The sequence below is a fragment of the Zingiber officinale genome, chromosome 5B (genome assembly GCF_018446385.1).
Source record: "Zingiber officinale cultivar Zhangliang chromosome 5B, Zo_v1.1, whole genome shotgun sequence".
In the NCBI taxonomy this organism is placed as follows: domain Eukaryota; kingdom Viridiplantae; phylum Streptophyta; class Magnoliopsida; order Zingiberales; family Zingiberaceae; genus Zingiber; species Zingiber officinale.
This window is the reverse complement of record NC_055995.1, coordinates 111,757,490-111,782,004: the sequence shown is the minus strand read 5'-3', so window position 1 is coordinate 111,782,004 and position 24,515 is coordinate 111,757,490. Positions and strand designations below refer to the sequence as shown.

Below are 24,515 nucleotides of genomic sequence, written 5' to 3'. Positions count from 1 at the left end.
AAGGGCAAGCCCAAAGGTAAGGGAAAGTCCCAAACCAAGGGCAAAGGCAAGGCACTGAAGCCTAAAGGAGGGGTCGCCAAGGATGCTACCTGCTTCCACTGCGGTCAGACTGGGCATTGGAAGAGGAACTGCAAGGTATACTTGGAGGATCTTAAGAAGAAGCGAAGTGAGACTTCCACTTCAGGTATATATGTTATAGAAGTCAATCTATCTATTTCTACATCATGGGTATTAGATACTGGATGTGCTTCTCACATTTGTACTGATGTGTAGGCACTGAGAAATAGCTGAGCATTGGCAAAGGGCGAAGTGGACCTACGAGTAGGCAATGGAGTACGGGTTGCTGCTGTTGTTGTAGGAACTTATCAGCTATCTCTGCCCTCTGGGCTTGTACTAGATTTAGATGATTGTTGTTATGTGCTTGCTCTTACTAAGAACATAGTTTCAGTTTCTTGTTTAGACAAGAAAGGATACTCTTTTATAATAAAAGACAAATGTTGTTATGTTTATTTAAAAGATATGTTCTATTGTAGTGCACCACTAATAAACGGACTCTATATTCTAGACCTTGAGAGCCCTATCTAAAACATTAGTACCAAGAGGTTCAAGTCAAATGACATGAACCAAACTTATCTCTGGCACTGTCGCTTAGGTCATATAAATGACAAGCGCTTATCCCAGCTCCATAAGGATGGTTTGCTGGACTCATTTGATTTTGAATCATATGAGATATGCGAGTCATGCCTACGAGGCAAGATGACCAAGACTCCCTTTAGTGGGCACAGCGAGAGAGCAACTGATTTGTGATGTATGTGGCCCTTTCAATGTCGCTGCTAGAGGCGGTTATAGGTACTTCATCACATTTACTGATGACTTCAGTAGATATGGTTATCTGTATTTGATGACACATAAATCTGAATCTTTTGAAAAGTTCAAAGAATTCAAGAATGAAGTACAGAACCAGCTTGACAAGAGTATTAAGGTACTTCGATCAGATCGAGGTGGTGAATACTTAAGCCATGAGTTTCGTGACTACTTAGCTGAGTGTGGGATTTTATCTCAACTCACTCCTCCTGGAACACCACAGTGGAATGGTGTATCCGAAAGGAGGAATCATACCTTATTAGATATGGTACGATCTATGATGAGTCACACAGATCTTCCGACATATCTATGGGGATATGCTCTAGACACGGCAACTTTCATTCTCAACCGAGTTCCATCCAAGGCCGTGATAAAGACATCATATAAGATATGGACTAGGAGAGATGCCCAGGTGTCTTTCATGAGGATTTGGGGCTGTGAGGCTTACGTACGACGTCAAGTCTCAGACAAATTAGGACCCAAATCCGACAAGTGCTATTTCATCGGATATCCCAAGGAAACTAAGGGATATTACTTCTACATTCCCAGTCAACACAAGGTAGTTGTAGCAAAGACTGGGGTCTTTCTAGAAAGGGACTTTGTTTCTAGAAAGACTAGTGGGAGCACGTTCGATCTTGAAGAAGTTCAAGATCGGAATAGCACTGAATCGATGGAAGTTGAGATGGAACCACAAAGTGTTGTGGATGATGTTCCACAGGAGTTGAGGAACAACAACCGATTCAGTAGACATACCTCTTCGCAGTCGATAGGGTGCGTCGTCGACTGAGAGATACTCATTTCTCTTGTCGACCATGATGACATTGTGCTCATAGAGGATGAGCCTACCACCTATCGGGAAGCTGTGACCAGATTTTAGAAATGGCTAGAGGCCATGAGATCCGAGATGGAATCCATGTACACCAACCAAGTATGGACTTTGGTTGATCCACCTGAAGGGGTAAAATCCATTGGGTGCAAGTGAGTCTTTAAGAGAAAGACTGACATGGATGGACTTATCTATAAGGGTCGCTTGGTAGCTAAATGTTTCAAGCAGATTCATGGTATTGACTATGATGAAACATTTTCTCCAGTAGCGATGTTTAAGTCCATTCGGATCATGCTTACAATTGCAGCCTACCATGACTATGAGATATGACAGATGGATGTCAAAACCGCGTTTCTGAATGGAAACCTACTCGAGGATGTGTACATGACACAACCTGAGGGTTTTGTCGATCCACAGCATACTAGCAGAGTATGCAAGCTGCATAGGTCCATTTATGGACTAAAGCAAGCTTCTCGGAGATGGAATCTTCGATTCGATGATGCAATCAAACAGTTTGGTTTCATCAAGAACGAAGATGAACCTTGTGTCTACAAGAAGGTTGTAGGAGACATAGTTGTCTTCCTCATATTATATGTGGATGACATACTACTCATTGGGAAGGACATCCCTATGCTTCAGTCTGTCAAGACCTGGCTAGGGAGTTGCTTCTCAATGAAGGACTTAGGTGAGGCATCCCGCATTCTAGGGATACAGATATATAGAGATAGATCTAAAAGATTGTTTGGCCTAAGTCAGAGTACATACATTGACAAGGTACTCCTTGACGCCATGCGAATTCCAAGAAGTTTCGATGTCACATGGCGTGAGTCTTCGAAGACTCAAGGTCCCTCTTCTAGAGAGGAGAGACCGCATGGATCGGATCCCTTATGCCTCGGCCATAGGATCGATCATGTACTATGCTATGTACTCGACCGATGTCTCGTATGCTTTGAGCATGGCGAGTAGATACCAGATCCCGGTGAAAGTCATGGATAGCGGCCAAGAATATTCTTAAGTACTTAAGAAGGACTAAAGAATATTTCTTGATATATGGAGGCAATAATGAGCTAGCTGTAAAGAGTGATGCTAGCTTCCAGACCGACCGGGATGACTATAGATCGATCGGGGTTCGTATTTTGCATTAATGGTGGTGTGTCTTGGAAGAATTGAGCGGGATCTGATGGTGATTCTACAACATTCGCATCGGAGGCGTGAAAGGAGGCAGTTTGGATCCGCAAGTTCATTACTGAACTTGGGGTGGTTCCTAGCATTGCTGACCCCATTGAGCTCTATTGTGACAACAATGGAGCTATAGCACAGGCAAAGGAACCTCGCTCACACTAGCGGACCAAGCACATACTACGGCGCTTCCATCTCATTCGAGAGATTATCGATAGAGGAGATGTGAAGATTTGCAGAGTAGCTACAGAGGCTAACATCGCAGATCCCTTGACCAAGGCTTTGGCACAGAGAAAGCATGATGGTCATACTAGGTCATTAGGCCTTAGAGCCTATACTGATTGGCACTAGTGCTAGTGGGAGATTGTTAGTTAGAGCCCTAGAGCCAATCATTTGATGATTGTATGGACTCATTGTATCATATTCTTGTATATTAATAAAGGCATTTGTTTGGTTATTATACTTATTTGTATTAGTGCCAAATAAACTAAGTATAATAGCGTCCTTGAGTAGAAGGTTCATACCTATATCAATCGATTAGTTGAATCGATAGTGAGATGATATAGAGAACACTACTCTAAATTATTCCTAGTCGAGTATTAACATTCAGGGACAATGTTAATGCAATAAGACTAGCATGTAGGTCAGCTCGATGACTTGATCTCACAAGTCATGGATATAGAGATATCAAGCTGACACATGGGTATACATTGGAGAATGTATACTGAATGACCCGCTATGAGAAAGTATCATGGATCGATATATGAGTGTCATATACTTTCTCATGTGACTATTAGTATGACTATTAGTCCTTAGACCTGAAGTCACCATGGATCCTTACATAAGGAGTTATGTACTTTGGTTTCGTCAAACGTCACCCGTAACAGGGTGGACTATAAAGGCGATTACTGGGTATGTAACAAATTATGCAGAGGGATGTGAGTGATGTAGATGAGATCTATCCCTCCCATATGACGGGAGCGACATCAATATTCTTGATAGAGTTAGACCACGAAGTGCATGGCCATGCCCAAGTGAGTCAACATGAGATGTTGAGCTCATTTGATTGAGTGAGTCTACTTGGAGTTCAAGATTTAGATTGATTAGAGGATGACATGGTCTATGCCTCACATTGATCAATCTAGATGTCTAGGATAGAAGGACAATGTTACATATTGTGAGGAGTCACAATTAGTAGTCACAAGGTGATGTCGGATCTCGACATTCTTGTAACTTGGGTAGTAATGATGTGTTGCTAGATACCGCTCATTACTTATGCTCCTAAATGGGTTTAGGGCATTGCCAACGTTAAAAGAACCTATAGGGTCACACACTTAGGACAATTAGATGGAGATTAGGTTCATATGATGAACCAAGAGGATTAGATTCATTTGATGAATCAAATTGGATTAAGAGTAATCCTAATTGGGCTAACTTGAGTTCGACTCAAGTTGATTCATGTGTTCGATGAGTCTAATTTAGATTTTGACTCATTGAATCAATTTAATTAAATGAATTAGATTCATTATATTAAGTTGGCTTGAATCAAATGGTTAGATTAGATTAACCATGGAAGAGATTGGGTCAAGTTTGACTTGACTTAAGAAGGAAGACCAAAGGTTAATTTTGACTTGACCTTTTGCCACCTCATTGGTGAGTTGGCATTAGGTGGACCAATGATGATACTCCACATCATCATGGGTGCCACCTCATGGAAGTTACAAAGCCATTCTCTTTAATGGGTTCATATTAATTGCAATTAATGCAATTAATTTGGGAGTTTTCACCATTGAGAGTGGCCGGCCACTTTGGGTTGTAATGTGAATTCATTTTTTCATTCAAGTGGTGTATCTTCTTCTTCTTCCTCTTGAAGCTCTTCCTCTCCCTCTCCTCCTTGCTTGGCCGAATCTCACCAAGGTGCTAGCACACCTTTGTGTGAGGTTTTCTCCACCTACGTGTCCGTGTGGATACTTCTAGAGGACCGACGCTTGACGGTCTAGAGATCCGGCAACTCCTTAGACGAGCGGGAACGCGAAAGGGCACGCTTCGAGGTATATTCTTAACACATAGATCTAGGAGTAGATCTAGATATTTTGAAACTCGTACTCACAATTTTCGTTCGGTTTTTCCTTGCACGGATCTACGGCTTTGGGTGATTCGGGGTTTCCACGACGCGAAAAGCGGTTTTCGCGGCCCGAAAAACCCAACAGGAGATGCCCGCCACTGGTGCCTCCATTTATATAAAAGCAGCTTCTCCTAGTTCTTAAAACAATCTTCATTACATACGGTTCAAAAATTCAAAGATTCTTATAAACCAATTGATTGCAAAATACTGACAAATAATAAAACAACACAACCTGGAAAGACTCACATTTCATCTTTGCAAGGCTTGTCACTTATCCCAATGATTTTAAATTCTTGATTTGTATGAGTTGTCCTCACTCTCAAATTTTCAAAGCTCTTCTAGCCTAGCAACAACAAATAGTGAAAAAAATAATCTTAGTAGACACAATATGAAGAATGAAACAAGCAAGCTAAAACAAGTTGCCTCAATAGGTATATTATATATAGGCATTCAATAACCTAGAAAATAAACATAAAGAACAAATTCTTAATCACCTTGTTCTAGTCCAGTTGGTATGCATCCTTGACATTTTAATTTGCAAGTAGAAAATCAACCACTGGTCTAGGACACACAGTAATAGTAGTAGAGACATCTATATTCAACAAATAAGAAAGATAATAATATTTTAAAACAATAAAGTGATTGAATGACAATGCAAGAAAAAATAAATAGCAGAAGTGTAGAGACATTGTAAGTTCTTACCAATACTCAAAGAAAGGCCTCCTTGTGAAGTCCTCAAATTATAAGGAAAACCTCCGCATCCTATGACTCCACCACCAATGTCAGTAAAGTTTTTAGGATTGTTTTGAAAAAATGATTGTCTCACAAGAAGACATTCCCTAAAAATGTATTTTTGTAACTATCAAAATGCAACAAACAAACCCACAATTATGTAATCCATAATGCAATGCAAGCAGAACTATAGACTCAACACAAATCAAGAACAAAGCATGTTTTGCAAAAGAAGGTTAACAGTGAAATAAGGAAATAAAACTCAGGCATAAGCTTGGACGATATTTCTTTTACTCCAGGTCTGAACAAAAGGAACACAGAATTTACATAGAAAACTTCTTCGATAGTTTGAGATAGAAAACGACGCATGTGCGAGAAAAGAGATTAAGCATATTACAAGAACCAGACATAAAATAGCTAAAAGATCATATCTTGTGAACATCTACCAAGCTTATCTCCTAATACCAATGTGTTGGTGCGGGAAGCATCCGACGATCGAACCTAAGTTTTGATAATGGCAAAGGATTCAAAGTTAAGGTGTGTTGTTATCTAACATGTTAAATGAGTGTCTCAGGAAAGTCTTAACTGCGGTTAGACAGGTAAAAACCCTAGAGGGTGGTAACCCTAGGTCCTAGGGGGTGGTAACCCTAGGTGGAGAAAAGTCCTAGCTGCGGTTAGGCAAAGGGAAAACCCTAGGGGGCGGTAACCCTAGGTCATAGGGGGTGGTAACCCTATACGGAAAGTCTTGGCAGGTCGATGGCTTCAGGCAAAAGTCCTAGGGGATGGTAACCCTAAGTGGAAAGTCCTAGTGTCGCGAACCAGGTGAAAGACTGGACTAGCCGGGAAGCGGATGTCCAGCAGAAAGTCCGGAAGCGTCGAGTGCTGAGCAAAAGTCCAGTTGATCTGGAGGATCGACTGGCAACAGGTAAATCTCATGAGTGGAGTAGGTGAGGACGCGTTCCCCGTAGAGGGAACAGTAGGCGTCGGGTCAACCTAGGGTTTCCGGTAGGAAACCCGAAGTCAGACTCGGACAGTCCGAAGACTGTCTATACTTCATTTATCATATTTATTGTGCTAACTTTGTGTTGCAGGATAGTGTTTGGGACTAACGTATCTTGCAGGTGCAAAGGAACAACCTAAAGCCTCGGATGAACAGTGTCCGAGGCGCCTTCATGGAGCTTGGAGGCGCCTCGGGTGCAAGGCTGGAGCTGGCTGCGAGAAGCTGTTCAAGGCGCCTTGATGAACAGTGGAAGGCACCTTGAACAGATAAAGGCGCCCTGTGAACAGTGGAAGGCGCCTTGAATCTGTGATAAGGTTCGACCAGTTCAGAACTTATCTCCGCGGCTGACTCGGCTCATTCAAGGCGCCTTGGTGAACAGTAGAAGGCGCCTTGAACACCCTTTATAAGGGGTTTCGACCAGCAGCTCTCAAAATTGAACTCTAAGCAATCCTTATGCTACAATCTGCTCTAGAAACGCCCAGAAGTGCTGTTACAAGTCCCCGACAACCCGGAGCTTCAGATTCTGCTACTTTATTGTTGTCGGTATAATTTGTTTTAGTTCTTTCAATTGTAATATCTTATTGTACATTTTACGAGCTTATAGTTGTTGCCCACGGAAAGCGATCAAGGATCGCAGGCCTTCGAGTAGGAGTCGCCTTAGGCTCCGAACGAAGTAAAATCTCTCGTGTCTCTCTGTGTGTGTTCGTTCTTTATTCCGCTGCGTGTTTTAATTACTCCGATAGTTTTGCGATTCGAAAAACGAAATAGCCGCGAGCGCTATTCACCCCCCCCCCCCTCTAGCACGGTCTCGATCCAACACAATGTAGCAGGCTACAAGACTCATCACAAATAGCTGTCAACAAGCAACACATTCAATAGGACTTGAGCTCGGTCTAAATTCTGATTCCAAAGTCACATTGACAACTAATTCTTGGTACAACTCATTCTATCCAGTATTTGAATCATTGGAGAAATCATTTTTGTACCTTTGCGAGCTGGCTGGAGAAATCATTTTTGGTACAGGAGAGGGCTAAATTTTTGTACAACCCTCTCCTGTACCTTTGCGAGATGGGTGTCAGGATGGTTGAGGATGGAGTAGTAGATGAGGCCGACGGAGGTAACGAGGGAGAGGCAGGTGCCGGCGGTGTAGAGGAAGACTCGTTTGGTGTGGTCGAGCGCTTGGGGGGTGGTCAGTAGAAGCGCGACGGAGATGGTGAGGAGGGTGATTGCCCAGTTGTAGGTCATCTTGCCCATGCGTTTGAAGTCCCTCTCGTCATCTGGGGCAGAGGGAGGCGGAGGCTCGGGGGCGGGAGCGGAGGCGGTGGAGTTTGGGGATTATTCTTCTCCTTCTCCTTGGGTGAGTGTTCACCGGTGACTCCTTCACCAGAGATGTTTTTCGGTAGGAAGGCTAAGGTAGGAAAAGATCATATGAGGAGAGGGGTTTAGGGGTTCGGGAAGGCAAAGGGGGGAAAACAGGGCGCCAAAAAATTTTCGGAGAGAGGGAAGCAAAACATTGCTACAACAAAAACGACGAAGGGGAAAAATGGCGAAAGAATAAAGTCAAAGACAACGGTTTATTAAAACTGTTGTCTTTGACCCCTAAAAAAGTGCTTAAAGACAACAGTTTTAGAAAATCGTTGTAAAAGTCACTCAACAACAGCAGTTTTTGCAAAACTGTTGTCTTTTATTTTTTGGAGGTGCTCAAAGACAACGGTTTTGTCAAAAATCATTGTCTTTTACCAAATTAACAACAGTTTCTTCTAAAACCGTTGTCTTTTAACATTTTTGTTGTAGTGATCATAATTTTGGAGGACTAGAATTGCTTTCAAAGAAAGAGATGGTGAGAGGACTACCTTGCATCAAACATCCTGATCAATTATGTGAAGCATGTCTACATTGGAAGCAATTTAGAAGAGATTTTCCAAAGGAGTCAAGTTCAAGAATTTTGTGAAGCCAATGGAATACGACAACCCTTGACAGTTTCAAGATCCTCTCAACAAAATGGAGTGACGGAAAGAAAGAATTGAACCATCCTTGATATGACAAAGAGTATTCTTAAAAGCAAGAGGCTACCAAAGGAACTTTAGGCAAAAGCGGTTGCATGTGCTGTATACTTATCCAACCGATCACCAACAAGGAGTGTGTGGGGCAAGATACCATAAGATGTATAGAGTGGAAGGAAGCTTAGGATTTCTCATCTAAGAATTTTTGGGAGTATAGTCCACGTTCATGTGCCTAATGAAGCAAGAAGCAAAGTGGATGATAAAAGTAAGAAGTTTATTTTTATTGGCTATGATACTAACTCAAAAGGATATAAGATATACAATCCAAATACTGGGAAGACAATTATCAGCCGAGATGTCATATTTAATGAAGAAGAAGAATGATATTGGGAATCTCAAAATGAAGATTACAACTTCTTTCCATACTTTGAAGAAGAAGATGTGGAGCAACCAAGGGTGGAGCAAACAAGAGAGGAGCCTACTACTCCACTAGTAACACCAACATCAAGTACTCAAGGAAATTCATCTGCATTAACTTTAAGTGAAAATTTAAGTGAAAGAGTACCACACTTTAGAAGCTTATAGGACTTTTATGAGGTAACTGAAAATCAAGATAATATTACTCTATTTTATCTTTTTACCGATTGTGAGTCTATAGATTTTCAAGAAGCTATAAAGACAAAAAGTAGAAAGATGCGATAGATGAAGAAATCAATGCGATCAAGAAGAATGGTACATGGGAGTTAACTCCATTTCTTGAAGGGCATAAGACGATTGGTGTGAAGTGGGTGTGCATAATAAAAAAGAATGTCAAAGGAGAAGTTGAAAAATACAAAGCAAGATTGGTGGCAAAAGACTACAGTCAAAGATATATCATTGACTATAATGAGATATTCGCTCCCGTTGCTTGATTAGAAACTATCAGACTAATTGTTTCTTTAGAAGCCTGCAGTAAGTGAAGAATATATCAAATGGATGTAAAATCTGTTTTTTAAAATAGAATTCTTGAAGAAGAAGTCTATATTCGGTAACTATCATGTTATGAAGTCAAAGGACAAGAAGACAAAGTTCTAAAATTGAAGAAGGCTCTCTAAGGGCTAAAGCAAGCACCAAGGACATGAAATTGCTGGATAGACAAGTACTTGCAAGAGAAAGGCTTCATCAAATGTCCATATAAACATGCACTATACATTCAGAACAACAATAAAGATGTTTTGATTGTATGCCTATATGTTGATGACTTGATCTTAACAGGAAGCAATCCAAGTATATTTGGAGAATTCAAAGAAACGATGACTGATATTAGGCTCATGACATACTATTTGAGCATCGAAGTGAACCAAAGGGAAGATGAAAACTTCATTTTACAAGAAGGTTATGCAAGAGAGATATTAAAGAAGTTCGAGATTGATAACAGTAAGCCTGACCCATAAATACCCCAATAGAAAGTGAGTCAAGCTATCAAAGTATGATGAAAGAGAAAAAGTTGATCCGACATTTTTCGAGAGCTTGGTTGGAAGTTTACGATACTTGACGTGCACAATGTTTGATATTCTTTATGTTGTTGGACTTGTTAGTCGCTACATGGAAGCTCAAACTACCACCCACCTTAACATTGCTAAAAGAATTTTGCGCTATATCAAAGGTACGACAAATTTTAGATTGCTTTATTTAATATCTAACCATTTCAAACTTGAAGGATATAGCGATAGTGATTGGGGTGAAGATATGGATGATAGAAAGAGCACTACATGATTTGTGTTTTTTATGAGAGATACAACTTTCACTTGGATGTCGAAGAAACAACTTTTACACTTTCTACTTGTGATGCGGAGTACGTGACTACGACTTCATGTGCTTGTCATGCTATTTGGCTCAGAAATTTGTTGAATGAGCTAAGTTTACCACAAAAAGAGACAACCAAAATTTGAGTTGATAACAAGTCTGCAATAGCACTAGCAAAAAATCTAATCTTTCATGATAGAAGCAACCACATCGATACACGTTATGACTATATCAGAGAGTGCATTAAAAAAAAGATGCACAAGTGGAATACATAAAGTCTCAAGATTAAGTTGTTGATATTTTTACCAAACCTCTCAATTTTGAAGATTTTATCTAGATGTGAAATTTGCTTGGAGTCATAAAATCAAATTTAAGAGGGGTATCTGTCACGCCCCAAGTAATCTCTGCCAGAGAAAATTTCGACAGCATCTCCCCTGTACCGGTGACAATATGAAATTTCTTACAATGCCCTCAGGGCCACATATACCTCGGCCAACACGGTCGGAACAATAATAATATATAACAGTACAAATATAGCAAACATCCACGTAGTTTAATAGTAACAACTAAACTAAAACAAAGATAAGGAAAACATCGCAAAAATCTTACTCATCTATACCCATAAAGCACAAAACCGATATCCTACTCAACTACACCCATAAAGCACAAAACTGATATTCTACTCAACTACTCCCATAAAGCACAAAACTCCAGCATACATCCAAATGAAAATCCATCGCCAAATAACAAAACCATACAATATCCATATGTCAAAAGCTATAAGTCTGAAAACATAGTCTAACATAATAAGAAAACCGTTATGTGTGAACTCGTCGCGACGCGCAGTGGTGTGTGACTAGCGACTGGAACCTCCTGAACAGCCTCAACCTGAAAATAGTAATAACGGGGTGTGAGTCCAATACTCAGCGAATACCTAGTTGACATGCATAGTAAACTATAACAAATAGCAATAACTATGCGTACAGTCTCCTGATATAACATATAGAAAGTGCAAAACTGTAAGATAAGGAGTAACTGTACTAACCAGAACCTGGGTATAGTGATATCAAGGCCGTCAGACCCAGAGTATCATAAATCCCGTATGCATGTCAAACGTATGCATCCATCCAATATGCACCATATAAAGTGCAACAAACACAAGCAATAAGTGCAAATAATGCATATGATGCCAATAACATGTCCTGGTCACCCCTGACGCCAGTCAGCCATCTCACACACAATGGTGAGACCGAGTGGTAGGGTTGTGACAACCATACACTCTACCATCACTTCTCCTGATGAGTGACCGAGTGGATGGGATGCTGTCGGAGTACACCTATCCTCCTGCCTCAAATCATAAGTGGGGGAGCTCAATGTTCTCATCTCCCTGAGACAATCCAGTGGAGGGACCCCTGACGTGCTACCACGCTATGTCCCGCTACCCATGAGTGGACCAGCGGAGCACTGACAGAGCCAGCACTACACCCTGTCTGATATACCACTAACCCGTGAGTGGTGGTGTGTGCAGATCCATGTAACTGGCGATGCACTCAACAATAATGGAGTCGATTATCGCGCAGCAATGCAATCATGCGAGATGGTGCATGACACTAAGCATAGAAATATCTTAATCCTATCTACCTCCATAAAAACAAACATGTACCAAAATACGTAGATAAAATAATATGATCTAGGTACACTGGTCAGGTATAGTATCTAACTAGTCTGATATATCATAAAGCATGGCATGCCACTATCTCCATAACATACATAACAAACAGGCATGAACGCTAAACAAGTAACAAACAAAATATGTTCGGAAACAAATAGTACATGTCGATGCAGATATAACACATATTTAGTACTACTTGTTAAAATCTACTAAACATAGTAACAAGACATATCAAAATAGATAGGTCAAGGTACCCACCTCCAATGTAGATCGAGCTAATAAACCTCTATGTCGAAGTGCTCGTCTCGAATCTAAATCCTGTAATAAATCGTATGATTTAGCTAAATTTTATTGTAAACAAAATAGCTAAACCAAAAATCCTTATTTACCAGAAACCCTAATTCCTTCATTAACCTCGGTTAGCTTCCTAAATGAGTCTAATCCGAGATTAATTTAAATCCATTATTTAATCTCTAATGAAACCTAACTCATAAGTTAATTAGGGTTAGCTCCATTAACCCTCACTATTCATAATCCAATCATACCTAAATTCAAAACATAAACCTAATTCATCAACATCATGTATTAAAAATTACTACACCATACCTCAATTCCCAGCTACTGTTGATGCTGAAACAAGGAACACTGATGGATGGGTTGCTGCCGAACCAAAAACAAAAACACCCCACACCTAAATTCTAGATCCACTGAACAGTAAGGTCATCACAAAGGAAAACAATTCAACAAGATCCTTGAATCTATAGAATTCCCAACGTTACCTCAATTGATCGCCTCCAGAAAATGTCGCCCGATCCGATTTGTGAAGCAGAGTATCGGTGATACTACCGATCCCCAATTAGCCAACGTCTGCCCAGACCTAGCACAGACAGAGGAATGAGGATGCTTAAGGAAACAGATCTGTCGCGATCGTCTCGGGTGATCGCTAGAATTGGTGCGTTGGCGATCTAGGGCAAAGACCGCGGGAGAGAAAGGGAGGAGAGGATCGACCGCCGGTAGCCAAGGTAGCTCGACGTAGGTGAAGCACCAAGAAGAAGAAGAAGATCTCTGCTGACGGTGAGCTCGCGGCGATCGGGATTGGTGGCAGATTGGCCGACGATCGGGGGAGGAAAGGGAAGGAGATGCTTCGGTGGAGATTAGGGCTAACTCGTGAGGAAGAGGAAGGAGGAGGACTCGAAGCCTCCTCTGGCCAGCGATTTTGTATGCCCTGAGGAGAGGAACCGACGCGAGCGTTAGCGACGTCGGCGCGTCGGTTAGGCGGCATCGGTGCCATAGAGCACGGGTCGGGTGAGGAAACAGGGCGCGGATTGGGGAAAGAAAACGGCAATGGGAGAAGAAAATAAAAGAAAAAGAAAAAGAAAAAGAAAAAGAAATAAATTAAATAAATTTTTCCTCCTTAAAATGGATAACTTAAATAAGTTTTCTTGAGGGTCTAGTTTTTATCCCCATAAATTCGTTATACGAGCTTTGAAAAATTCTTGAAAAATTTTTAAAAATTTATGATGACCCACCTATTTTCAATATTTTACAGTATTAGAAATTAAACTTTATTTTTATTAATAGAATATTATGAGATGAGATTGCAAAAATAGAATGGGGGAGAAAGTGCTAGATGGGGTCTGGTTTGAGGAGGTGCCCTCGGCGAGGATCATAGGCAACAACGGAGATGGAGATGACGACAGTAACCGCAAGGTCTAGGAGGCCGAGCGGAAGGCGGACGAGTAAGAAGATGCCACGGCGGATAGCGTGCATTCACTGCAAAAGGAAGGATATCGGCGAGGATCTTTTGAAACAGAGTCTTCCATAGCTAATTAATATTACTTTCGGTTAATTATCTACAGATTTTTTTACATACAATTTGATGCACTTAACTCCATTTTCAATTTTATAAAAAAATTATTGAGTGGTATAGAATTTTTAGTTGGGGAAATAATCTGATGAATATAAGACAAAAAAGATTTAATTAAACGTTTCAAGAATATTTTTATTTTACAAATTGATTAATGTTAAGTAATAATATATATTATATTTGTTTCTCGATGGAAAAGACACTTATGGATTTTTTTCTATAAAAATAAATTATAGCATCTTAATCAAAACATGTCACTTATGATAGTTAAATTATAATACCTATAAAAGTTTTCAGACAAAATATATAAGTATAATTTACAGAAGAAAACAAGTTTGTTCATACAAGAGTAAGAATGATAAAACAAAAATATTATGAAAGCAAAAATAACATGATTGTTCTTGAAAACTAAATAAATCATTCTCATCACGAGCTAAATTAAAGAAGAGAAAATAATGAACACCTCCATGCCCCAAAGGCCCAAGCTTCTTCTTGAAATTGGTCACCAATCTGAGCATTCAAGTTTTGTCTTTAAAGTCACACAATCATTGAGCTAGTGAAATCGGTCCCTATCAATGATACAACTTGTAAGATTATATAATTTTACCAAGCTACTTTATAAAATACTAAATCATTTTCAAATGTTCATTTCTTTCATGTAGACAAGTAGATAAGAAATCATTTGGTATGAAAAAAAAAATATATATATCATAAATGGATTTACCTAAAATAAAAAGTGAAGGAATTCTTGTTGTTCTCATCATCCCAATCCAAGTTGTCCCACCAAGTTTGATCACCGATAATCTCTTTTAATCTGCTCTTCAATATTTCAACCCCAAATGGTAATTTTTTGAGACTTGGGCAATCGTACACACGTATATATTCCAAGTAGGGAAAATGACATGGTTGGCATGCAATGTGATGCAGGTTTTTCATGAAGGCCAAATTCAACATCTTGATGCCAAAGCTAGAATTGTAGTTCCCAACATTACTTATTAGTTCCTCTATTTCCTCACAATATTTCATATCTAGAAGATTAAGGCTTGGTAGCTGGAGAACCCAAGAAACATCCTTCAACTTGTCGCAACCATAAATGTATAGGTCACAAAGGTTGTTGAACCCAACACCATTCAAACAAATTGTTTCCAATTGTCTTAGTGATTCAAAATAGAGAGTCTTAAAATATCTGGAACTTGATTCACAGTTCACGCCTGCATTCATCGTTAATTTATCTCCCGGGACATCTGAAATAGTAAGACGCTCGAGGTTGTCACTTACGCTGTCTAGATCGTATTTTAGAAATTCTGAACTTTGCCATCCTCTCACAGTGAGGTTCCATACGGAGACATTTGGTACCATGCCCAGTCTTTCGAGATCAGCCGGATTAATGGTAATTCCCAGACTTAATTGGTGGCATCCTTTGAAACATTTCAACTCATTCAACAAGTCAAATACAGGAAAATATCCTCTTATATCCAGCCACTTAAGCATTGATAAATTGGATATTGCCCCATTGGGTATGGTCTCAAGCTTGGTGTACCTTAGAAGCAAGTACTCTAATTTGCAGAGACAACCAAACTTGAGCGGCAGACTTCCAATAAAAGTGTAGGACAAGTTTAAATATTGAAGCTCAGTTAAGTTACAAATCTCCATTGGAAGCTCTTTTATATCACATTTAGAAAGATCCAAGTATGTTAAACGAGGCATGCTTGCGAACAAACTCGGAGGAATATTCAGCGGATTATCGTTAAGTAGAAGGAACAACTTTGAAAGTTTTGAAAAAGTAGAAGCCTCATACTCTGGTAAAGATAGAATGCGGTTTTGCATGAATGATGCTCGCTCTGCCTCCTGCCATTCCTCCTGTCTAGGCAAATTATGCAAACCAATTCCAGCTTTTACAATCCATTTCCTCCCATTCCCCTTTAACCTAGGGACCATCAATAGTGCCATGTCTCGGATGACATCATGCATCTTTACATGTTGAGCCTCGTAATAATCCCACCGTCTAGAGGAGTGCTCTAGTAAGGATGCAGCCATGAGAGCTTCCAAATGGGAGCATCCTTTGGTGAAAGCTTCATTGATTACGTTAAATTCACGGATTATGCCACAACCTATCCAACATGGTATCAACTCCTCAAATTTGTGGATGTCATAATCTTCGGGCCACAAAGCGCAACACAAGAGACATTCTCTTATGGAGTCATTTTCTAAACTGTCGTAGCTTAGCTTGAAGGCTTTATACATTACTGAATCTTCTTCTAAAAGATCCATGGTTGTCCACTCATGTTTATCCCTTATTTGATGGAGAGCATCATTCCAAAGTTCCCAAGACTTTTTCCCTGACATGGCCCGGGCGACGGTAACAAGAGCGAGTGGAAGACCTGCACATTCTTTAGCAAGGTCTTGAGCACAGGAGTTGATTCGTTTATCGGAGCTGAGAACATCCTCGTCGCTATTATCCTTAAAGAGTTGCCATGCTTGATTTGGATCCAGGCATTTGACTTTGATCTTCTTTTCTGCTATCATTCGTGCGCACACTGTCTCGCTGCGGGTTGTGAACACCACGACTTTGCGCGGCAGCTGCTGCTGCTGCTGACCTCGCTCAGTAGCCGAGTGTGCCATCCCCAACAGCTGAAGATCCAGATGTTCCCAAATGTCATCGAGAAGCAGCAAGCAGTTCCTGTTCTTCAAGTAGCTAAACAACTTGTCACCACATGTTCGTTCATCGTCAGTCTCCTGCAATGTCTTCAATTCTAGACTCTTAGCAATATCCATCTGGAGCATTTTCAATTGGTACTCTTTGGAGGCCACGACCCAAATGACATGATCAAATATTCTATGATTATAATAGTGCCGCTGGATGCTCTTCAGCATGGTGGTCTTACCGACACCACCCATTCCATAGATGCCAATGATGTTGCCTTCTCCACCATCGATGTAGCCCACAATGTTCTCCACATACGACTCGATCCCAACAGGCAGTCGGTGCGAGATGGGAAGCATCACGGCGGGTTCCGGAGGCCCAACTGTGGCAATTGGATCCAGTGCACCGGCTCGGCTCATCAATTCATTAGCCTCGCAGAGCAACTTCACCATTCTTCGACTGATGGAGCAGTAGTTTGATGACTCTCTGATAGGAACCTGATCTCCTGCTTGCGGTGTTTGATTCGACGTTCCGCCAGTTTGATAGAAGCAATTGCAACTGAAGCAACCTAACGAAACAAAGGTGCAGTAGCTAGACGGAAACAACAACTTTTTTGTCTACCTCTTATAGATTGTATGGATCAAGACTTGCAATTGAATTGGCGTGAAAAGGCAAAAAGGTATATACGGGAGAATACTCACTCATGCTTTGGAAATCCTGGTTGATATCAGCCACTTGGCCTTCCAATTCCTCCACCTCCCGTAGCCACTGGCTCACTTCGTCGGTCGGAATTTTCCCCTCTCGCTCCGCCTCGCCGATCTTGTTCTTGATATCGCCTCTCTTGCTTCTCAATCTTGCCATTTCCTTTTCCAATTTCTGGATGCCAGATTTTGGCCTGCCCAGTCGCAGTGATGCCCACAGCCCGTTCAGGCAACTGTTGACGTCTAAGTTGAGATTTATTGTGGCGAACGCCATGGACGTGGAGAAGATATCTAGCTAATTTGCGAATCAGCAATATGGATAAGAGTCAATTAAGCAGGAAGAGAGATGTATATAACAACATATATAACAGCAACAGTAGATAACTTTCTTTTATGTCTATTATGTTTGCTTGTGCTCGCAAAAATGAAAGAGACAATTTGACAATGTTAACTGGGCAGCAATAGTTGGTCGATTGAAATAAGAAGAGGTTTGTGGAAAATCTTTACCCCTCCTTCATGGTTACATTTGTGTATTTATCCAAGGGTTTGTTTGTTTGTTTGTTTGTAAAAAATTTAAAAAATAATTTATAGGATTTTTTTTTTTTACAAAGAAAAGTAGTTTCTATGTTTGATTCATGAAGAAAAATAAAAATCTCCCGTCTGATGCAGCCTCATCTCCGTAAAGAGAGACTTGATCTGGATTATGAGAGAAGATGATTCATTTTATTCTCACTCAATCACCAATCAGCTTAAGTAGCTCCATGTTGTCTAATTTGATGTATGAAGAATGTTGTTATCCGACCGCAATTGACTATTCTTGCCTAATCAAATCGTGCTAGTTCAACCAATGGACAAGTTTTAGCCATATTGCTACAAAATCAATAATATCGTAGCACCCTATTTGTTTTACTACTCAGGCTAATTATTAAATCGAATTAATTTGTTAAACTTCATGACAACTAGGGGAGCAATGTGATTAAATTAAATTAGAATTTAATTTAAAGGGTTATGTAGATATTTAATTTGATTGCTTGTGTCAAAATGGTCATATTACAATAAAAACTACGTTTATTGATGAAACAGGCTCTATCAAATATTTAAATATCAAGTTGCTTCTCCAAATATCTCAATCATGAATCAGCATCACTAACTCTTCCTCATAGTTAATTTCTAATTAAGCTCACAAATTCTCCGCCAGTTGCAAGAGATGCCAAGGAAAACAAAACGCTAGACGACTCTAAATCCATTGAATCTATCGTCACTTCTTGTTAGACGATGATCTCTAAGAATCTACAAAGAATCTACAGCCGATCGAAAGAAATATTACACATGTGCAAAAGTACTTTTAGATTTGATGAACACCATGGACGTCGAGAAACTCTACTTGTTAATTACGCAGGGAGCGAGATGTATATAATATATTTAAGAAGAAGAAGATTTATTTCTTTTGAGCAAAGGGAAGCAAGACTAATGTCGGTGAGGGAAGATTCAGAATACATTAAGGGGGTGTTTGGTTCAAGGTTATCGCTGATAACTTTAAGGGTGCGTTTGGTTCAAGTTATCATGTATAATCTTGGTTATGTGATTACTAGGTAATCACATAACCAAGGTTATGGGGAATAAAACATAACCAAATGTTGTTTGGTTCAACTTAGGTAATGCAACAAAAACTTGTTTGTTTGAAGGTTTTAATGAATACCCTAGTTTAATATTTTACCGTATTACCCTCGGTTACAAAACCAACTATACATAATAATCATAATAATATTATTATTATTATTTATTTATTTTATGATTTTTTACTTTTCTTTTTCCTATATATTTTTTTACTTTTTTATGTGTTTTTTTACTTTTTTTAATGTTTTTATATTTTTATATTATTTATATTATTTATATTTATATTTTTTTATTTTTTACATTTTTTTAATTTTATTTTTTAATTTTTTTTATTTTTAAAATTTTTTAAAAAAAATTAAATTTTTTCAAATTTTTCAATTTTTTAAAATTTTTCAATTTTTAAAATTTTTCAATTTTTTTAAATTTTTTTTTTAAAATTTATATTTTAAATTTTTTTTTATTTTTTTAAAATTATTTATTTTAAAAAAAATTTAAAATTTTTTAATTTTTTTACATTTTTAAATATTTTTTTCCCATTTTTTCTCTTTTTTTCATGTTTTTTCTTATCGGAGGGTATTTTTGGTAAAAAAAAATCGTTAACCCCGGAATCAAGAAAAACCTTAGCTTTCTGAGGTTTTCCGATTCCGGGCTGCATGACCCTTTTGCTGACGTGTCGGGCATGGAACATTACTCGGGAATCATCGAATACCTAAATCAAACAAGGTTTTTGTTGATAACTTTGGATGGATAACCAAGGTTATTAAGAATAACCCTGAACCAAACGCACCCTAATAGGTTATCAATAAAAACCTTATTTGGTTTAAGTAATGAGTGATTCCTGGTAATGAGTGATTCCCACCACGTCAGCAATTTGGGAATATAACCAGGAATCAGAAAACCTTGAAAGCCTAAGGTTTTCTACGATTCCTGGGTTATCAAATTATTTTTTCCAAAATTACCCACCTATCACAAATAGACGGAACCTCCTGCATCCTCGGGAGAAGAGGACCCTTGGCTGCGCTGTAGATGATGCCCGCGTCGGAGCAAAACTGCTAGACCAGCAACTTGCCCTTTCCTCTCCTCGCCTGGCACTTAGGTGGTGATACTGATCATTGATAACCTTGACTTTTGGTGCTCACCGACGCGGACTTAGGGAACGTGGCCAGGTTCGCGGAGGTGGTGATACTGATCTCGCCGTGCTGCGACTTGGAGGGGGTGGTGTTGAAGATCAATACCAACTCATTAACGGATAAAAATAAAAATATAGATGAGAGTATTCTTTCTCATTCAATGGATAAGATTTAACAGATAGAAATTAAAATGTGTGGTTGAGAGTATTTCTCTCATTCAATAGATAGAATTTAATTGATAAGAATTAAAATGTATGGTTGAGAGTATTTCTCTCATCCAATGGATAGAGATAGAATTTCTTGGTAGATAGAATTTAGTTTTCTGATCAACTATGTATCGTGTATGGTGAGTACTATAAATACTCCCCCTGCATTCTTGTTTTATCATCTAACGAAAAATAAAAGTATAGAGTCTTGAAGTTGAAAGTTGTTCTTCATCTTCCTTTTCTTTTCCTCTATAAAATTGTGAGTGATCCTCAAAAGTGTTGTAGTGTCTTTGTAGTGTGAATATAATACAAGTAATTTATTTACTTGTTTATAGTCCAATTTGTTTTCTCGACAATTGGTATCAGAGCTGAACGATCAGGGATTGTTCTTGGTGGAGTTATCTTGAATCGTGAGGAGGTTTATATTGTACAAGGTTGTTCATCAAACTTTTTCGGTATAATCAAAATCTTTCTGACACGATGGGCGACTTTCAAATAGTAGGAGGAGTCAAGAAACTCAACAACAAAAACTACAACACGTGGACAACATGTATGGAGTCCTACCTACAAGGTCAGGATCTTTGGGAGGTTGTTGGTGGCAGTGAAGTCATGCAACCAGCAGAAGTTGCTAATGGCATCTTGCGAAAATGGAGGATCAAAGCAGGTAAAGCAATGTTTGCTTTAAAAATCACAATTGAAGAAGAAATGTTGGAGCACATCCGAGATGCCAAAACACCAAAGGAAGTATAGGATACCTTTGCTACACTCTTTTCAAAGAAGAATGATGCAAGATTGCAACTCCTGGAGAATGAGCTACTAGCAATAGGGCAACGTGACAAAACGATTGCCCAATACTTTCACAAGGTAAAGTCGATATGTCGTGAAATTTCAGAATTAGATCTAGAAGCTCCTATTGGGGAAACCAGGATAAAGAGAATAATTATCCATGGTTTGAAACCAGAATATCGAGGATTTGTTACTGCTATACAAGGATGGCCAACACAACCATCACTTCTTGAGTTTGAAATTTACTTGCAGGTCAAGAAGCTATGGCTAAGCAAATGGGAGAAGTCTCGCTAAAGGGTGAGGAGGAAGCGCTCTACACCAATAAAAGTAAGAGCAGCTTCAAACGACATGCTGGTGATGGATCTAAAAAGGATGGTGACAAAGTAAAGAATTATCAAGGCAATGAAGGTCATCATCCAAGAAGAGCCCCACAGAATCATGCCAATAATAGAAAGTTTATTGGCAAGTGTTACAATTGTGGGAAGGTGGGCCACATGGCAAAAGATTGTTGGGCCAAGAAAAAGTTTGTTCAGAGTAATACTGCTACCTCCAATCCTAAGGAGAATAGCGAAGATGACTGGGATGCTGAAGCCTTGTTCGCTGCAGAGGAAAATGAAGTAGCGTTTACAACAATGTCAGACAAGATTAACTACAAAAATGATTGGATCGTAGATTCAGGCTGCTCAAATCACATGACAGGTGATAAAGAAAAGCTACAAAACTTGTCAAAATATAAGGGAGCTCGTATGGTGGTGACAGCCAACAACTCAAGGTTACCAATAGCTCACATTGGTAAGACAATAATTACGCCTCGATATAACTCTAATCAGGTGTCACTTCAAGATGTCTATCATGTCCCAGGAATGAAGAAAAATTTATTATCTGTGTCTCAACTAACATCATCAGGTCACTATGTTCTATTTGGTCCTGAAGATGTAAAGGTATATCAAAATCTCAAAATATCAGAAACACCGATAATGGAGGGGCAACGACTGGAGTCGATCTACGTGATGTCAGCAGAGTCTGCATATATAGACAAGACAAGGAAAAGTGAAACATCAGACATATGACATATGAGATTAGGTCATGTTAACTATTCCAAGTTAAACATGATGATGAAGAAGTCAATGCTTAAGGGGCTTCCTCAACTAGACATACGAACAGACACGGTATGTGCGGGATGTCAATATGGTAAAGCACACCAATTACCATATCAAGAGTCAAAGTTTAAAGCAAAGGAACCATTAGAGTTAGTCCACTCTGATGTATTCGGACCCGTTAAGCAACCATCAATCGGCGGTATGCGGTACATGGTGACATTCATTGATGACTTCTCAAGGTATGTCTGGATCTTATTTATGAAAGAAAAATCTGATACATTTTCCAAGTTTAAAGAGTTCAAACAGTCAGTCGAAGGAGAATTGGGAACAAAGATTTGTTGTCTACGCACAGACAACGAGGGAGAATATAGCTCAAGAGAATTCTCCCAATACTTAAGAGAAAGTCGAATATACCATCAGTACACATGTGCCAACACACCACAGCAGAATGGTGTAGCAGAAAGAAAGAATCGACATCTTGCAGAAGTTTGTCGGAGTATGTTGCACGACAAGAATGTACCTGAACGGTTTTGGGCTGAAGCAATGAGGACTGCAGCTTTTGTCATTAACAAACTTCCTCAACCAAGGTTAGAATTCATTTCACCTTTTGAGAAATTATGGAAAATAAAACCTACAGTTAGCTACCTTCGATTATTTGGTTGTGTATGTTATGTATTTGTTTCTGATCACTTACGAACCAAGTTCGATAAGAAAGCTATTAGATGTATCTTTGTGGGATATGATAGCCAAAGAAAGGGGTGGAAATGTTGCGATCCAACAAGTGGAAGATGTTACACTTCACGAAATGTAGTGTTTGATGAAACATCTTCTTGGTGGAATCCCGCTAAGGAGGTGTTGTCAGATTCTAAAGACCTCGAAGACAAATTGCAACAAAAGATGGGAGAGCTTCAACCAAGTTCAGATGAATCAGGAGATCCAAATGACAATGATACTGAACAAGGAGTGGCTCAGAGTCCTTGGCAAACCGGCATATATCAACAACCAAATGAAGAAGAGAGACCTAGTGAAATGGAAGAATCAACTCCACAATCTCAACTCCGAAGGTCAAACAGAACACGAAGGCCAAATCCAAAATATGTCAATGCAGCCATAGTTGAAGAAGCAACAGAGCCTGAGACATTTGAAGAAGCGTCGCAAAGTCCTGAGTGGGTGATAGCTATGAAAGAAGGAATTGATGCACTGCAGCAAAATCAAACTTGGGATCTCATACCAAAACCAAGAGATGTGAAACACATTTCGTGCAAGTGGGTTTTCAAAATAAAGCGTCGACCAGATGGGTCAATCGAGAGGTACAAGGCACGATTGGTAGCTCATGGTTTCTCTCAATAGTATAGACTAGACTATGATGAAACATTTAGTTCAGTGGCAAAACTTACAACTGTACGAATCCTTCTTGCACTTGCAGCCAACAAAGACTGGAATCTATGGCAGATGGATGTGAAGAATGCTTTTCTTCATGGAGAATTGGATCGGGAAATTTATATGATCTAACAAATAGGTTTTCAGAACCAACATCATCCTGAATATGTGTGTAAGCTACGGAAAGCACTCTACGGATTGAAACAAGCACCTAGGGCGTGGTATGGTAAAATTGCTGAATTTCTAACTCAAAGTGGTTATTTAGTAACATCTGCAGATTCCATCTTATTTATCAAAACAAATAAAGGAAAATTAGCTATCGTGTTAGTATATGTGGATGACCTAGTCATAACAGGCGATGACAAAGAAGAAATTCTTCAAACAAAGGAGAATTTATCAGTTCGCTTTCAAATGAAGGAACTTGGGCAACTTAAGCACTTTCTTGGTTTAGAGATTGATCGCACACAAAATGAAATATTTCTTTGTCAACAAAAATATTCCAAAGACTTGTTGAAAAAGTTTGGAATGCTCGAATGCAAGGCGATTTCGACACCCATGGAGCCAAATATCAGAATATGTGCACATGAAGGGAAAAGTTTAGAAGATGCAACTATGTATCAACAATTGGTAGGCAATCTCATCTACTTAACCTTAACTCGACCTAATATTTCTTATGCAGTCAGTGTGATAAGTCGGTATATGCAAAATCCAAAGAAGCCTCATTTGGAAGCAGCTCGACGAATATTAAGATATGTAAAGAGCACAACTGATTATGGCCTTTTGTACAAAAGAAATGAAGACTGTAAGTTAGTTGGCTACTGCGATGCTGACTATGCAGGAGATTGTGACACAAGAAGATCAACAACTGATTATGTATTCAAGCTTGGTTCTGGAACAA

General features: G+C 39.3%; 1 protein-coding gene and 2 long non-coding RNA genes across 3 annotated transcripts; all 3 read right to left on the bottom strand.

The window, feature by feature from the left end:
* Window positions 1-5,220: 5,220 nt before the first annotated feature.
* LOC121987732 lies at window positions 5,221-5,802 on the bottom strand. The gene is made up of 3 exons (XR_006113710.1): window positions 5,697-5,802; window positions 5,489-5,586; window positions 5,221-5,337 (listed from the first exon to the last, which is right to left on the bottom strand). It is a non-coding gene; the product is annotated as an uncharacterized LOC121987732 (long non-coding RNA).
* Window positions 5,803-11,186: 5,384 nt separating this feature from the next.
* LOC121987731 lies at window positions 11,187-13,520 on the bottom strand. The gene is made up of 4 exons (XR_006113709.1): window positions 12,966-13,520; window positions 12,793-12,884; window positions 12,445-12,504; window positions 11,187-11,402 (listed from the first exon to the last, which is right to left on the bottom strand). It is a non-coding gene; the product is annotated as an uncharacterized LOC121987731 (long non-coding RNA).
* An 876-nt stretch (window positions 13,521-14,396) lies between these two features.
* LOC121985364 (probable disease resistance protein At1g61300) lies at window positions 14,397-17,813 on the bottom strand. The gene is made up of 3 exons (XM_042538768.1): window positions 17,399-17,813; window positions 14,778-17,265; window positions 14,397-14,622 (listed from the first exon to the last, which is right to left on the bottom strand). The coding sequence occupies exons 1-3, from the start codon at window positions 17,670-17,672 to the stop codon at window positions 14,607-14,609; spliced, it is 2,778 nt and encodes a 925-aa protein (XP_042394702.1). The 5' UTR covers window positions 17,673-17,813; the 3' UTR covers window positions 14,397-14,606.
* Window positions 17,814-24,515: the final 6,702 nt, after the last annotated feature.

What these genes read in the sequence shown, in the direction of transcription:
- LOC121985364 (XM_042538768.1), bottom strand. Translation starts at nt 17,672, where the DNA reads ATGGCGTTCGCCACAATAAATCTCAACTTAGACGTCAACAGTTGCCTG. An exon ending in CCAGGATTTCCAAAGCATGA is followed by an intron (nt 17,266 to 17,398) that starts GTGAGTATTCTC and finishes TTGTTTCGTTAG; the next exon opens with GTTGCTTCAGTTGCAATTGC.